The following is a 13192-nucleotide window of genomic DNA, read 5'->3' as shown; positions in this document are numbered from 1 at the left end:
GGGGGGCCGTCCTGGGCACTGTGGGATGTTGAGAAGCATCCCGGCCCCACTCACTGAATGCCAAGAGCACCCCCCATCATGACAACCACAGATGTCCCCAGACATCACCCTGTGTCCCCTGGGGGGGGCAGGATCACCCCTAGTCGGGGACCATTGATGTAAAGCTAAATAAATGTATCTGTAGATGTGTCATGAGCCGTCTGGGAGGAAAGTCACCAAAATAGTAAAAGCAATGAGATTCCAGGTGATACCTACTCTTTTTTCTTATTTTTCCCCCCAAACTGTTTTTTGTCTTTTCTTTTAATAACAACTTTCCATCACTTAAAACAAAACAAAACAATAATGCCTTCTCTTAATCATGCTTGGCTCTGAATAATTCAAAGTGCCTCATTTTTAAATCGTTTGCTCACACAGATATACATTCTTTTTCATATTCTTTTCCATTATGGTTTATCACAGGATATTGAATATAGTTCCCTGTGCTATACAGTAGGACCTTGTTTATTCATCCTATATGTAATAATTTGCATCTGCTAACCCAAACTCGCAATACTTCCCTCCCCCACCCCCCTCCCCCTTGGCAACCACACGTCTATTCTCTATGTCCATGAGTCTGTTTATGTTTTGTAGATAGGTTCATTTATGTCATATTTTAGATTCCACATATAAGTGATATCATATGATATTTGTCTTTCTCTGTCTGACTTACTTCATTTAGTATGATAATCTCTAGGTTCATCCATGTTGCTTCAAATGGCATTATTTCATCCTTTGTTATGGCTGAGTAGTATCCCATTGTATATATATATATATACCACATCTTCTTTATCCATTCATCAAAACATACCTGATTTTAAGTCTCTTTCTGTCAGCGGCCCCTTCTGGCTTCCTGCAGCAAAACGGAGAAGAGATATAAGCTCATTTAGTGAGCACTGAGGTTCTTTGACAACATCGTATTGCAAAGCAGTGGTCTGCGCTGTCCACCTGGGGTCCACTTAAATTCTGACTTAAATCAGCAAAGATGAAATCAGATGAAATATTCCATTCCTCACGATAAGAGCTCAACAGCCGCATGTGGCAGGTGGCTGCCAGAGTGGATGGCGCCGCCCCAAAACATTTCCATCCCCGCAGAAAGCTCTCTTAGTGCTGGCGAGGTTACTGAGACTCACTGAGTGTGTCAGGAGTGGTGGAGAGGGGACTGTAAATGTCCTGCAGGGCAAGGTCAAGGCAACAATTTTAAAATCTGAGCAGTCTGACCTCATGCCTGGCTCTCAAATCACAATGCAGAGCAATCTTAGAATTTTAGAGCATAACATTTACCCTTATTTCTATACCAGGGGCCAGGTGCCAAATCTGGCCCACCACTTGTTTTTGTAAATAAAGTTTTATTGATACACAGTGGTGCCCGTTTGTTTATACAGTGTCTTTGCTGCTTTTGTGCTATAATAGCTGGGTTGAGCCATCTGGACAGAGACCCAATGGGTGGCAAAGATGAAAATATTTATAGGTTGCTGCCCCCTGGTCTAGACCATAGAGGGTAAAGCAACGGGTATATGTTTCCTTGTCACCGAGAGGGGCGATTATGGAAAACCTCAAGTTTAATGCAACTTTCACTCGGCTCCCCTTCCTTAGCATGTCCCTCCGGTCCCTCCCAAGGTCGCCCTGTCTCTGGGGCCACTCGCCTGTGAGCTGGGCGGACACGATGGTGCCATAGGGGGCCAGGGGGATGCCGCGGCCCTGCAGCTTCTCTCGGAGTCCCCGCTGCAGCAGCTCCTCCTCCAGGCCCGGGCTCGGTGTCCGCAGGGCCGGCTGCATAAAGTGCAGCCGAAAACGCACCAGGATGCTGGCGTTGCCCTCCCTGCAGGGAGGACACTGGCCCTTGAGAGGGAGGGCGCCTCTCGGCTGGAATCTTCTGCAATCTCTCGGGCAACCACCAAGCTTCCTCCACCTCCAAGGAGGCCCCAACTCACCAGTAACTGAGCACCGTGCAGCCCACACAGCTGGCCTCCAACTCCGTCTCCCGAAAGCTGCTGACAAACTACAACGGAAACGACCGTAGCAAATGTGAGACCCTGCGGAGACTCCCTGGGGGGAGAGCTGGGAAGGGGGTGGAAAAGCATCTCCTCTTCAACTCCACGTGTGCGGCCAACTCACAGAACTAAGAGACAGGACAGGCATCTCGAAGTCGTGCCTATGAAAATATAGCTCCGCCAACAGATGATGGAGAAACCCCACGTGGTCCCTCCACACACGGGAACATGACTCAGCCATGAAAAGAGGTGAAGCCCTGACACTCGCTACAACGTGAATGGACCCTGAGAACACGATGCTCAGTGAGAGAAGCCAGACACAGAAGGACACACAGTGCGTGATTCCACTGATGGGAAACGTCCAGAACAGGCAGATCCGCAGACACAGAGCGTGGGTTCATGGTTGTCAGGGGCTGCGGGAGAGGGGGAGGGAGTGACTGCTGATGAGGGCGGGGTTTCCTTTTCGGGTGATGGAAGGTTCTGGAATTAGAGGTGATGGTTGCACAGCTCTGTGAATGTACTAAATGCCACTGAATCAATCACTTTAAAAGTGGATAATTTTAGGGAATTCCCTGGCGGTCCAGTGGTTAGGACTCGGTGCTTTCACTGCCGGGGGCCAGGGTTCAATCCCAGTTTGAGAAACTAAGATCCCACAAGCTACGCAGCGTGGCCAAAAGAAAAAAAATAATAAAGAAAAGGATGATTTCATGTTATGTGAATTTTACATTAAAATAAAAAAATCCCGTGGCTGAGCCCACTTTGTGCAAGCAGATGCTACCAGGAAGGTCCTTGTCCTCCACGTGCTGTTAGGGTGACCACTGCCTGCGTCTCCTAGGATTGTCTCGGTTTGGGCACCGAAGGGCCCACATCTCTCCCCTCGGCAGCTCACGTCACCTACACATAGGGTGACCACGTAACCCCGTTTATCTGCTCTCCCAATGTAGTCACTGACAGCGTCCCTGTCCCCTGGCAGAATGTCCTGCTTAGGTGCTAAATCCTATGGTCACCATCCTCGCTCCCTAAACACACGTGATGCACGGTCATGCCTGTTCATTCGCCTGTCTAAAACACCCTTAATCCAATTTGCTTCTCTGAACCGCACCCTCTGAGTCCACATCCCCACTGCCCACACCCAGACCTGCACTGTCCTGTAGAACATACCACAAATTTCCAAAATGTTCTACACCTGCCTCGCCCCATATGGCAGCCGCTGGCCATATGTAGAAACTGAGCATTTGAAATGTGGCTGGTGCCACAGAGGAACTGATTTTCACCTTTTGTTCAGTTTTAGTTAATTCACGCTTCAATTTCAAAACGGATACTTGATTCAGTCACTGGAAAATTCTTAACTATATTTGGAGCATCTTGGGTCTGTAAATGTTACAAATTCTAAATATGGATGGAGTTTTCCCAGTGGAAGCTCAGTATCCACCCTGAGATGTGAGTGTAAAAGACACACCAGGTTTGGGGGGCTTCCCTGGTGATGCAGTGGTTAAGAATCCATCTGCCAATGCAGGGGACACGGGTTCAACAGCTACTGAAGCCTGCGCGCCTAGAGCCTGTGCTCTGCAACGAGAAGCCACCGCAATGAGAAGCCCGCACACTGCAACTAGAGAAAGCCCGCTTGCAGCAACGAAGATACAACGCAGCCAAAAAACAAATAAACTTAAAAAAAAAAAAGACACACCAGGTTTGGAAGCCTCAATACAAAGGAAAGAATGTAAAATATCTCATTAATACCTGCTTTATATAGGTTGATGACATGTTGAAATGATAACATTTTGGATATTCTGGGTTAAATAAAATGTATTATTAAAAATAATCTTACCTGTTTCTTTTTACTTTTTTTTTTAAAAAAGTGGCTACCAGAAAATGTTAAATTACACATGGGGCTTCTGTTACATTTCTGCTGGACCATGCTGCTTTAAGATACAGGATTGAGATTAGCAATATGGCCCATGTGCTGAATTAGAATCATTACCTGTTTTTGCACAGATCATGGACAAGAATGGTTTTTACATTTTTAAATGTAAAAAAAAACAAAAGAAAAGTATTTCATGGTGCATGAAAATGGTATGAAATGCAAATTTCAGTGTCCATAAATAAAGGTTTATTGGCACACGGCCACGCCCACTCACCCATGTCATCTATGGCGGCTTTCAGGCTACAACACAAGGCCCAGCAGTCAAGACAGATTCTCTGGCTCCCAAAAGCCAAAAATATTGACCATCTGGCCTTATGGGGAAAGTTTGCTGACTCCTGGTCTAGATGATGGTGACTCCTAATTGTCCCCCTGCTTCTCTCACATCTTATCACACATTTAAAATGAATCCTTACCTTTCTCTTAGGATAAAATTTTAAACAATGTTTTAAAAGTCACCTACCATAAAAACTCACCTTTTACAAGTATGGGTTTTAGTATATTCACAGAGTTGTACAACCTCATCACAATTTTAAAACATTCTCATGACCCCAAAAGAAGCCCCATTCCCATCAGCAGTCACCCCCATCCTCTCCCCAGCCCCTGACAACGAGGAATCCACTCTCTGTGTCTGTGGATCCTGTTCTGGACGTTTCCCATCAATGGAATCACACACTGTGGGTCCTTCTGTGTCTGGCTTCACTCACTGAGCATCATGTTCTCAAGGTCCGTCCACGTTGTAGTAAGTGTCAGGGCTTCACCCCTTTTCATGACTGAGTGATGCTCCCATGTGTGGAGGGACCACAGTTGTTTATCCATCATCTGTTGATGGACATTTGGGTTGCTTTCACTTTGGGGCTGTTATGAATCACGCTGCCATGAACATTCGTGTACAAGTTTCCGTGTGGACTCATGGTTTTGTTTTTCTGGGGCAGACACCCAGGAGCGGAATTGCTGGGTCAGATAGTAACTCCATTTTTAACCTTTGGAGAAACCGCCAGACTGTTTTCCACAGTGGCTGCCCCTTTTCATATTCCCACCAGCTGTGCAGGAAGGTTCTGATTTCTCTACCGAAATGCAGTTTACAACCTTTCAACGTGGCCTACGGATCCTGCAGCAGTCGGTTCCCATCGAATGCTACCCTTCCCTGCATTCTGGAATGCATCAGCCCTGCCCTGGTCACCCCATGGGGCCCCCTCCCTACCTCAGAGCCTGCCTGGGCCTCCCATTGCTCTGCTGCCTCAGTCAGAGCCCCTGGCCGCCCACTTAGCCCCCCTGGCTCCCAGAACCCTCACCAGCATTTCCAGAGTGGGCGTCAGCGTGCGGTAATAGTCTGAGGTCTCCTGCTGCAAGCTGGGGGCAAACCGGATCCCTCGCAGCTCAGCTGTGTGCTCCACATTGACACCCTGTGTAGAGAGGGAGGCTGCGGACAAGACCAGGGCCCCGTGAGAGCGCCCACCTGCAGGGGCAGGGCTCAGCCAAGCCGGCCTCCAAGGCCCCCCATCACCCTGGGGCGGTCACCCCCAACAAACGGGGGGTGGGCTGACTTCCCGAGGGTTGAGTGATTATTAACAGTGCTCCCTTATCAGCTCTCACCCATCACCCACCCGAAGGCCCCCAGGTACACAAAGCCCCAGGCAACCCCAGGTTTCCTTAAGGGGAGGACTGGATCCTAGCCAAAAATGGCTGAAATGGCCTCAGAAGGAAGACCTTCCCTCGACTTTGGGACAATTCCCACCTCCTCCCTGGGAAGGGGCACCAAATACCCCAGGGGCACAGCCAGGGGTACCAGGACCCTCGAACCCCGGCCCATGACACCACCCTCTGAATAATACAGTTTCCAACGGTTGTCAAAAGTACACAACAGCAAAGAAGAACAGTCAAAAGTACACAACAGCAAAGAACAGTCATAAAATGTTGTAAAGAATACAACCCTATATGATACATGAAGACACATGTTTCTAACTGTCGAAAATATGTGAGACTGGCAAAGGGGTCCACCAGTCAAAAATGATCATAATTGCAAAATTAAAAGACTAGAAGTAGAGAGTTCCCTGGTGGTCCAGTGTTTAGGACTCAGCGCTTTCACTGCCGGGGCCTGGGTCCAGTCCCCGGTCGGGGAACTAAGATCCCACAATCCATGTGGTATGGCCAGAAAAAAAACAAAGAACTTAAAAAAATTTTTTTTAATTAAAAAATAGAAGTAGCAGCCACCTACACTGTGAAAGCTGGCTCCCAGCTCTATTTATTTGAATGAATATTCAACCAGCTCGATATTTAGATATTTGTTTATTCAATAGATAGAATAGTCTAAAGTAATTCTAAAATTAGTTTGTTTTCTCATGCAAGGAACTAAAAAGAAAGAAAACAAGAACCCTGCTGTGTAGACCCATGTGCTTATGTTCTGGGCCCCAAATAAGCCTCATACTTCCCCTCTGAAATAACCATGGGCTCCCAGGCAACTGGAGAAACAGCCCAGCAAGGGCCTGTGTAAAATTTTATACTTCCAAATAAAATTCTGAGCTGTCTGGGAAGGGGACAAATTTGAATTGTAATTTAAAAGTTGGTTTTAAATTTTAAGTGCTTCTTAGAGCCTTCCTCAGTTTCAGAGGTCCTGCTGGAGATTTTATCTACCTGTTATCCCAAAATGTAGGTGTGCTTCTAGACTGGAGGTGTGCAACTGTCCCCTGTCTCTCCCTAGCGTGAGGACATATGGACACACGGACACACGGACACACAACACACCCACCCCACACACACAGAGCCCAATTTTCATGCACTTCACCCCACAGCCACTAGGGGGCCTCTGTCAGCCGTGCCAGGCTCTGAGTTATTCCAGATACTCACAAATATATATATATATATTTAAATATATTATATATAATATATATCTTAAATATATTTTAAAAAATACATTTAAAAAATATATATTTAAATATATATTTAATATATAAATATATATATATATATATATATATATCCCACATTGGATCACCAACTTATTATTTTGCCACGTGACAGCATTTTCCCCCCAAACTGCCAGTTACCATGATCATGTCAAGGACGAAAGGTGACCTTTACATCCCCACACAGAACTAGCAAGCTCATCTCAGAAAGAGCCCGGTCCAGAGCAGAGCTGCCCAGCAGAACTTCCCCTGATGACGGAAGGTTCTAGATCTGAGCATCCCCTGCAGGAGCCACGAGCTACTCGTGAAATGTGGCTGGTGGGGACGGAGGAACTGGATTTTACCTGTTATTTAATTTAAGCTGATTCAGTCTAAACAGCGCTGGGGCTCAGGGCTACCACGTCGAGGTGTGGGACAGCCCTGGAATTCTGTGCAGGAGGCAGGGCTCTGTGGACCCTTCCACTGACATAAAAAGACCTTCCTTTGTGTGTTTTTATAACTCAGCCTCACAGCATTCACCACAGGTCATCATTTCGTATGTTTCATTGTAAATAATATGAATGTACATTAGAAGCAAATATGAAGTGGGAGCCACTTTTGACTGTGGGAGGTGGGAAAGTCAACGACTGCTCACTTATACTTTTGGGGACTTTTCAAATTTCTCAAGGGTTTTTATAAATTTATTTATTTTTTATTTTTATTTTTGGCTGTGTTGGGTCTTCGTCGCTGTGCGCGGGCTTTCTCTAGTTGCGGCGAACGGGGGCTACTCTTCGTTGCAGTGTGAGGGTTTCTCATTGCGGTGGCTTCTCTTGTTACAGAGCATGGGCTCTAGGCAGGTGGGCTTCAGTAGTTGTGGCGCGTGGGCTCAGTAGTTGTGGCGCACGGGCTTAGTTGCTCCGCGGCATGTGGGATCTTCCCGGGCCAGGGCTCGAACCCGTGTCCCCTGCATTGGCAGGCGGATTCTTAACCACTGTGCCATCAGGGAAGCTCCTCTCAAGGGTTTTTAAAAAGTTCATTTCCCTACTGGTCTCCATTTCACCCTGGTTGTGAATCTTCATTAAGCAACTAAGACCCAGCGCAACCAAATAAAAAATAAATAAATATTAAAAAAACCAAAATCAAACACATGGTATTAAAAAAAAAAAGAACCCCACTGGTGGGAAACCTGAAATTTGCAGGTATTGCCTCGACACCCAGGCACCCACCGCCTAGCCCAGAACTAAGTGCAGCCATACTCAGCACCCGGTCCCATCACCTTGCTGTTGGGTGGCCTCTGTGTACTGCTCAGCTCTTTGCTTTGGGACACTTTTGAGCCACTCCCAGGCGTCTTAGTGCAAGCTGCCTGCTGTGTGGACCCGTGCAAGTCCGTGGCCACTCACCCACGAGGACTCCCAGGGTGACCATGACGATGCTGGTGGCCACCATGGCCGAGAGGGTTGCTCGGCAGCGTGCGGCGTCTGTAGCCTGGATGTCCGTGGTTGCCCTGGGCACCAGCTGTAAGTCACCGGCGGTGGGCTCCATGGCTCCCAGACGTGGGGACGACAACCTGGAAGCCAGCAGAAAACAGACAGAAAGAGGAGGTCAGAGCTGGGGGCGTTTCTCTTTCCCTAAGCAAGGGTCTTCCTTGTGCAGACGTGACAGCCATCAACAGTGCCCTAGGCGTCGGGGGCTCCACGCAAAACATAAAAACGGATTCAACGTGATTGCTGGCTGGGCTGGCAGACGCGGGATCCCCATGGGGCCCTTGCTGGGAAGAGTATGTATGAGTTTCCTGCAGTTGCTGTAACAAATGACGACAAACCAGTGGCTTAAAGGAACACAGATTTATTATCTTACGGTTCTGGAGGTCAGAGGTCTAAATAATAGAAGGCTGTGTTCCTTCCGGAAGCGGCCGTCTGCAAGCCAGGAAGGTAGCTCCCACCAGAAACCAACACTGCCGACACCTTGATCTTGGACCTCCAGCCTCCAGAAGTGGGAGAGAAAAAATGTCTGTTGTTTAAGCTGCCCCGTCTATGATATTTGTTCTGGCAGCTTGAGGTGACTGAGACAATTGCACAGAGTCCCCACATACCTCACACCCAGCATCCCTAATATAAAGTCTGGTACATGTGTCACAATTAATTAACCAATTTTTTTTTTTTTTTTTGGCCGCACGGCATGCAGGATCTTAGTTCCCCGACCAGAGATCGAACCCGCGTCCCCCTGCAGTGGAAGCTTGGAGTCTTAACCACTGGGCCGCCAGGGAAGTCCCTTAACGAACCAATATTGATACACTGTTACTAACCAAAGTCCACAGTGTATTCAGATTTCCTCAGTTTCCCCCTAATTTCCTCTTCTGTCGCAGGACCCCATCCAGGATCCCATGTGACAGTCATCACGTGTCCTTGTGACCTCTCTGGGCTATGATGGTTTCTCAGACTTTGTGATGCCCTGGGTAGTCTTGATATTTTGCGGAATGTCCCTCTTTGGGGGTCTGTCTCGTGTTTCTCTCACGGTGAGAGTGGGGTGAAGTGGGGGTTGTCCGGTAGACACCCCCCCCCCGCCAGGCCCCACCGTCCACCCCTCCATCTCTGCTCATGGGGTGGCTGGAGCAGCCCCTCCACTCTTGGTCTGGGTGAATGTCTCCTCCTTCAGGAAGCCCTCCTGACCTCTTCCACCCCCAGCTACAGACCGCCCTCTGTCACATTCAGGGAGTATCCTCTCTGCAACCAGCTCTTCCCTGAGATTCCACAACCATCCATCCCCCTGGAAAATCCTCATCGCAAAAGACTCACAAGACACTCAGATATTTGTTGAACGAATACGGCTTGTGGAATAGTCACCTGCATTGGGTTTTGGTTTCCCAGGTGTGCCCAGTCAGTTGACAGAACACAATCAGACCGTTTTCTTTTTTTTTTTTTTTTTTTTTTTTTTTTTTTTTTTTAAATTTACTTATTTATTTATTATTTTTGGCTGCATTGGGTCTTCGTTGCTGTGTGTGGGCTTTCTCTAGTTGCGGCGAGTGGGGGCTACTCTTCTTTGCAGTGCGCGGGCTTCTCATTGCAGTGGCTTCTCTTGTTGCGGAGCTCGGGCTCTCGGCGCATGGGCTTCAGTAATTGTGGCACACAGGCTCTAGAGCGCAGGCTCAGTAGTTGTGGCACACAGGCTTAGTTGCTCCGCGGCATGTGGGATCTTCCCGGACCAGGGCTCGAACCCGTGTCCCCTTCATTGGCAGGCGGATTCTTAACCACTGTGCCACCAGGGAAGCCCCAGACCGTTTTCTAAATGCATTGTGGTTGGTAACACAGTCCCAGGGTGTACTGACCTCATCTTTTTTTTATTTTGGTCAGATCTCAACTTGATCTTTATTATTTTTTATTTATTTATTTTTTATTTATTTTTGGCTGCGTTGGGTCTTCGTTGCTGCACACAGGCTTTCTCTAGCTGAGGTGAGAGTGGGCTTCTCACTGCAGTGGCTTCTCTTGTTGCGGAGCATGGGCTCTAGGCGCTTGGGCTTCAGAAGTTGTGGCACGGGGGCTCAGTAGTTGTGGCTCGTGGGCTCTAGAGACCAGGCTCAGTAGTTGTGGCGCATGGGCTTAGTTGCTCTGAGGCATGTGGCATCTTCCCTGACCAGGGCTTGAACCCGTGTCCCCTGCATTGGCAGGCGGATTCTTTTTTTTTTTTTTTTTTTTATTTTTGGCTGTGTTGGGTCTTTGTTTCTGTGCGAGGGCTTTCTCAAGTTGTGGCGAGCGGGGGCCACTCTTCATCGCGGTGCGCGGGCCTCTCACTAGCGCGGCCTCTCTTGTTACGGAGCACAGGCTCCAGACACGCAGGCTCAGTAATTGTGGCTCACGGGCCTAGTTGCTCCGCGGCATGTGGGATCTTCCCAGACCAGGGCTCGAACCCGTGTCCCCTGCATTGGCAGGCAGACTCTCAACCACTGCGCCACCAGGGAAGCCCGGCAGGCGGATTCTTAACCACTGCACCACCAGGGAAGTCCTGACCTCATCTTAAAGGTAAATGTCTAGTCCAGGGTTGGCTGGCCTCACACCTTGTTTTTATAAATAAAGTTTTATTGAAACACAGATATGTCCATTCGATGACGTCAGTGGTTCCTAACTGGGAGCAATTTTGCCCCCAATGGTGACACATGGTGATGTCTGGAGACATTTTGGGTTACGGCGACTGGGGGTGCCCCCAGCATTTGATGGGTGGGGACCAGAGATGCTGCTCAACACCCACAGTGCCCAGGACGGCCCCACACAGAGAAAGATCCAGCCCAAGATATCAGTGGTGCTGAGTCTGAGAAATCGAGAGGTATATATTATCTTTGGCTGCCTTCGTGATGCAATGGTGGAGTTGGGTGGTCAAGACAGAGACTGATCTGGCCTGCAAAGCTGAGCGTATTTACTCTCTGGCCCTTTAGAAACATTCGCCCATCCTACATAAGGCCATCCCCAGCTGATGATTCATCACTAATGCTTTGATGCGGAAGAGGATTTGCAAATATGAACGTCAGAGTTTGCCCTGGTGTCACAATGCAGGTGCTCTCAGAGCAGCCTTCTCCTTCTGCTGGCGGCTCACTCTCTTTGGGGTGGTGGATTCACCCCAGGGTGGCCCACAAAATACTGCACCGTGGTAAACTGGCCCACTAAGCACAACCTGAGAGCTCGTCAGCCCCGAGAGATGGAAGGAACGCCATGGCAGACAGAATCCAAGATGGCGGCCATGACCTGAGGCCCTCAGTCCTGCAACCACAAGGAACTGAATTCTGTCCACAACCCTGTGAGCTGGGAAGTGGATCCTTCTCTAGTTGAGACTTTGGATGAGACGGCAGCCTCGACTGACACCTTGATTGCAGTCTTGTGGGAGACCCTGAGCAGCAGACCCAGTGAAGCCGTGCCCAGACTCCTGACCCACAGACACCAAGAGGTAATAGGTGTGTGTTGATTTAAGCCACTAAGTGTGTGGTAATATTGTTTTGTGGCATAGAAAGTAAATACAATGCCACTTCACCCATTAAATGCTACTTGAAAGTCAACTGTTGGGTTCGTTTTTATGAGTCTGAAAATTTTGAGCATTACGCTGATTCTCCGTCGTAACAGTTAACTCTATTTCTTTGTTTTTTAATCTCTTATTAGGGAGGATGCAGGGTAAGAATAGCTGTGTGATCTAACAACTCTGGCATCCAGCTTCCTCCTCTGTCAAATGGGCAGAATGTAATGCCTGCCGTCTGGTTGATTTTTCCTCTCCACGATCCAGGATCTCAGGATCTCAGTTCCAAGAAGCAGGCTGAGCTCTGGCACTTTTGCCTCTGAAACTTCTCTGGGTCAAGAGCCAACAAATTCACTTCAGGCTGTTGATTTCTGCTACTTGCTACTAAAAGAGCCTTGAATGTGTTAAGCCATCCCCAGCCCCCTGCTGGATAATTCTCTTCCATTCATGAGACTTGAACAGACCTTTACTCCAAACCCAGCACGTTCTCAGACTGCAGAGAAGCTTTTTTCTCCAGAGGGGATGAATCACCTTTACATCTCTGTAGAGGTGGATCTCATTACCACCCCTCTGCCTCTGCTCCCCGCGGGATGCTGGTCCAGCGTGGGCGGAGAATGATTCATACCTGGCCTCTGACACACTCTTCCCCATTTGAACACCACAGAGAAGGAAGTGGGGGGACAATCCCATTCTATTTCCCTTGACAGGGCTCCATGAAGGTGCCCACTCGGCCAGGTGCTTCTCTGGAGGGAGTAGAGCTGTTCTTGAGGCCTGTACAGATGAACGGCAGGCCTGGGTGTCAGATAAAATACAGTCAAACCTTCTGGTAACTGACTATACTGCCGAACTGAATGAATAAGCATTTTCAGAACTCTAATGGAAAACTGATGAATTCATAAAAGTGCTAACAAAAGATCAAGATAAAAAAAATTTAATTACATGGGACTGAGTGAACTGATGAGGATGATTATAATTTTTGTGACTTTCTGTTTGAATTAAAAAAAAAAATCCCACAAGGACTCAGAGTCAAAAAATATACAAATCATTTATCACTGCAAAGTAAAGGAGCTGTTACAGTGGAGGATTACTGGACTCAATGTCAATATTATGACATAGTATGAGTGTGTTTCGTGTTTGGTAATTGCAATCATTGTTGCTTTTGTTGTGGTCATCCATTTACAAAAAAAAAAAAAAAAACAGTCAAACTTGAATTTCAGATTGACAAGACATAAACAACCCTGTGATGGTTGATTTTGTGTGTCCATGGAGCTAGGCCATGGTGCTGGTTTCTGGTCAAACATGATTCTAGATGTTGCTGTGAAGATGTAATGAACATTTAATTAGTTGAGTTGAGTAAAGCA

At 47.8% G+C, this 13192-nt stretch overlaps 1 protein-coding gene across 1 annotated transcript in view; it reads right to left on the bottom strand.

The window, feature by feature from the left end:
• TMPRSS9 (transmembrane serine protease 9) overlaps positions 1-13192 on the bottom strand; it is a 57492-nt gene that overhangs the window by 21087 nt on the left and 23213 nt on the right. The window contains exons 2-6 of the mRNA XM_059918925.1: positions 8237-8403; positions 5247-5374; positions 1971-2038; positions 1679-1858; positions 848-885 (exon numbers count right to left, since the gene is read on the bottom strand). Of these exons, the coding sequence (XP_059774908.1) occupies positions 848-885; positions 1679-1858; positions 1971-2038; positions 5247-5374; positions 8237-8403 (581 nt within the window). The remainder of the gene's footprint in view (positions 1-847; positions 886-1678; positions 1859-1970; positions 2039-5246; positions 5375-8236; positions 8404-13192) is intronic.

Source organism: Balaenoptera ricei, chromosome 3 (genome assembly GCF_028023285.1).
Source record: "Balaenoptera ricei isolate mBalRic1 chromosome 3, mBalRic1.hap2, whole genome shotgun sequence".
NCBI classification, from domain to species: Eukaryota; Metazoa; Chordata; class Mammalia; order Artiodactyla; family Balaenopteridae; genus Balaenoptera; species Balaenoptera ricei.
This window is presented reverse-complemented; position numbering and strand designations above follow the sequence as displayed.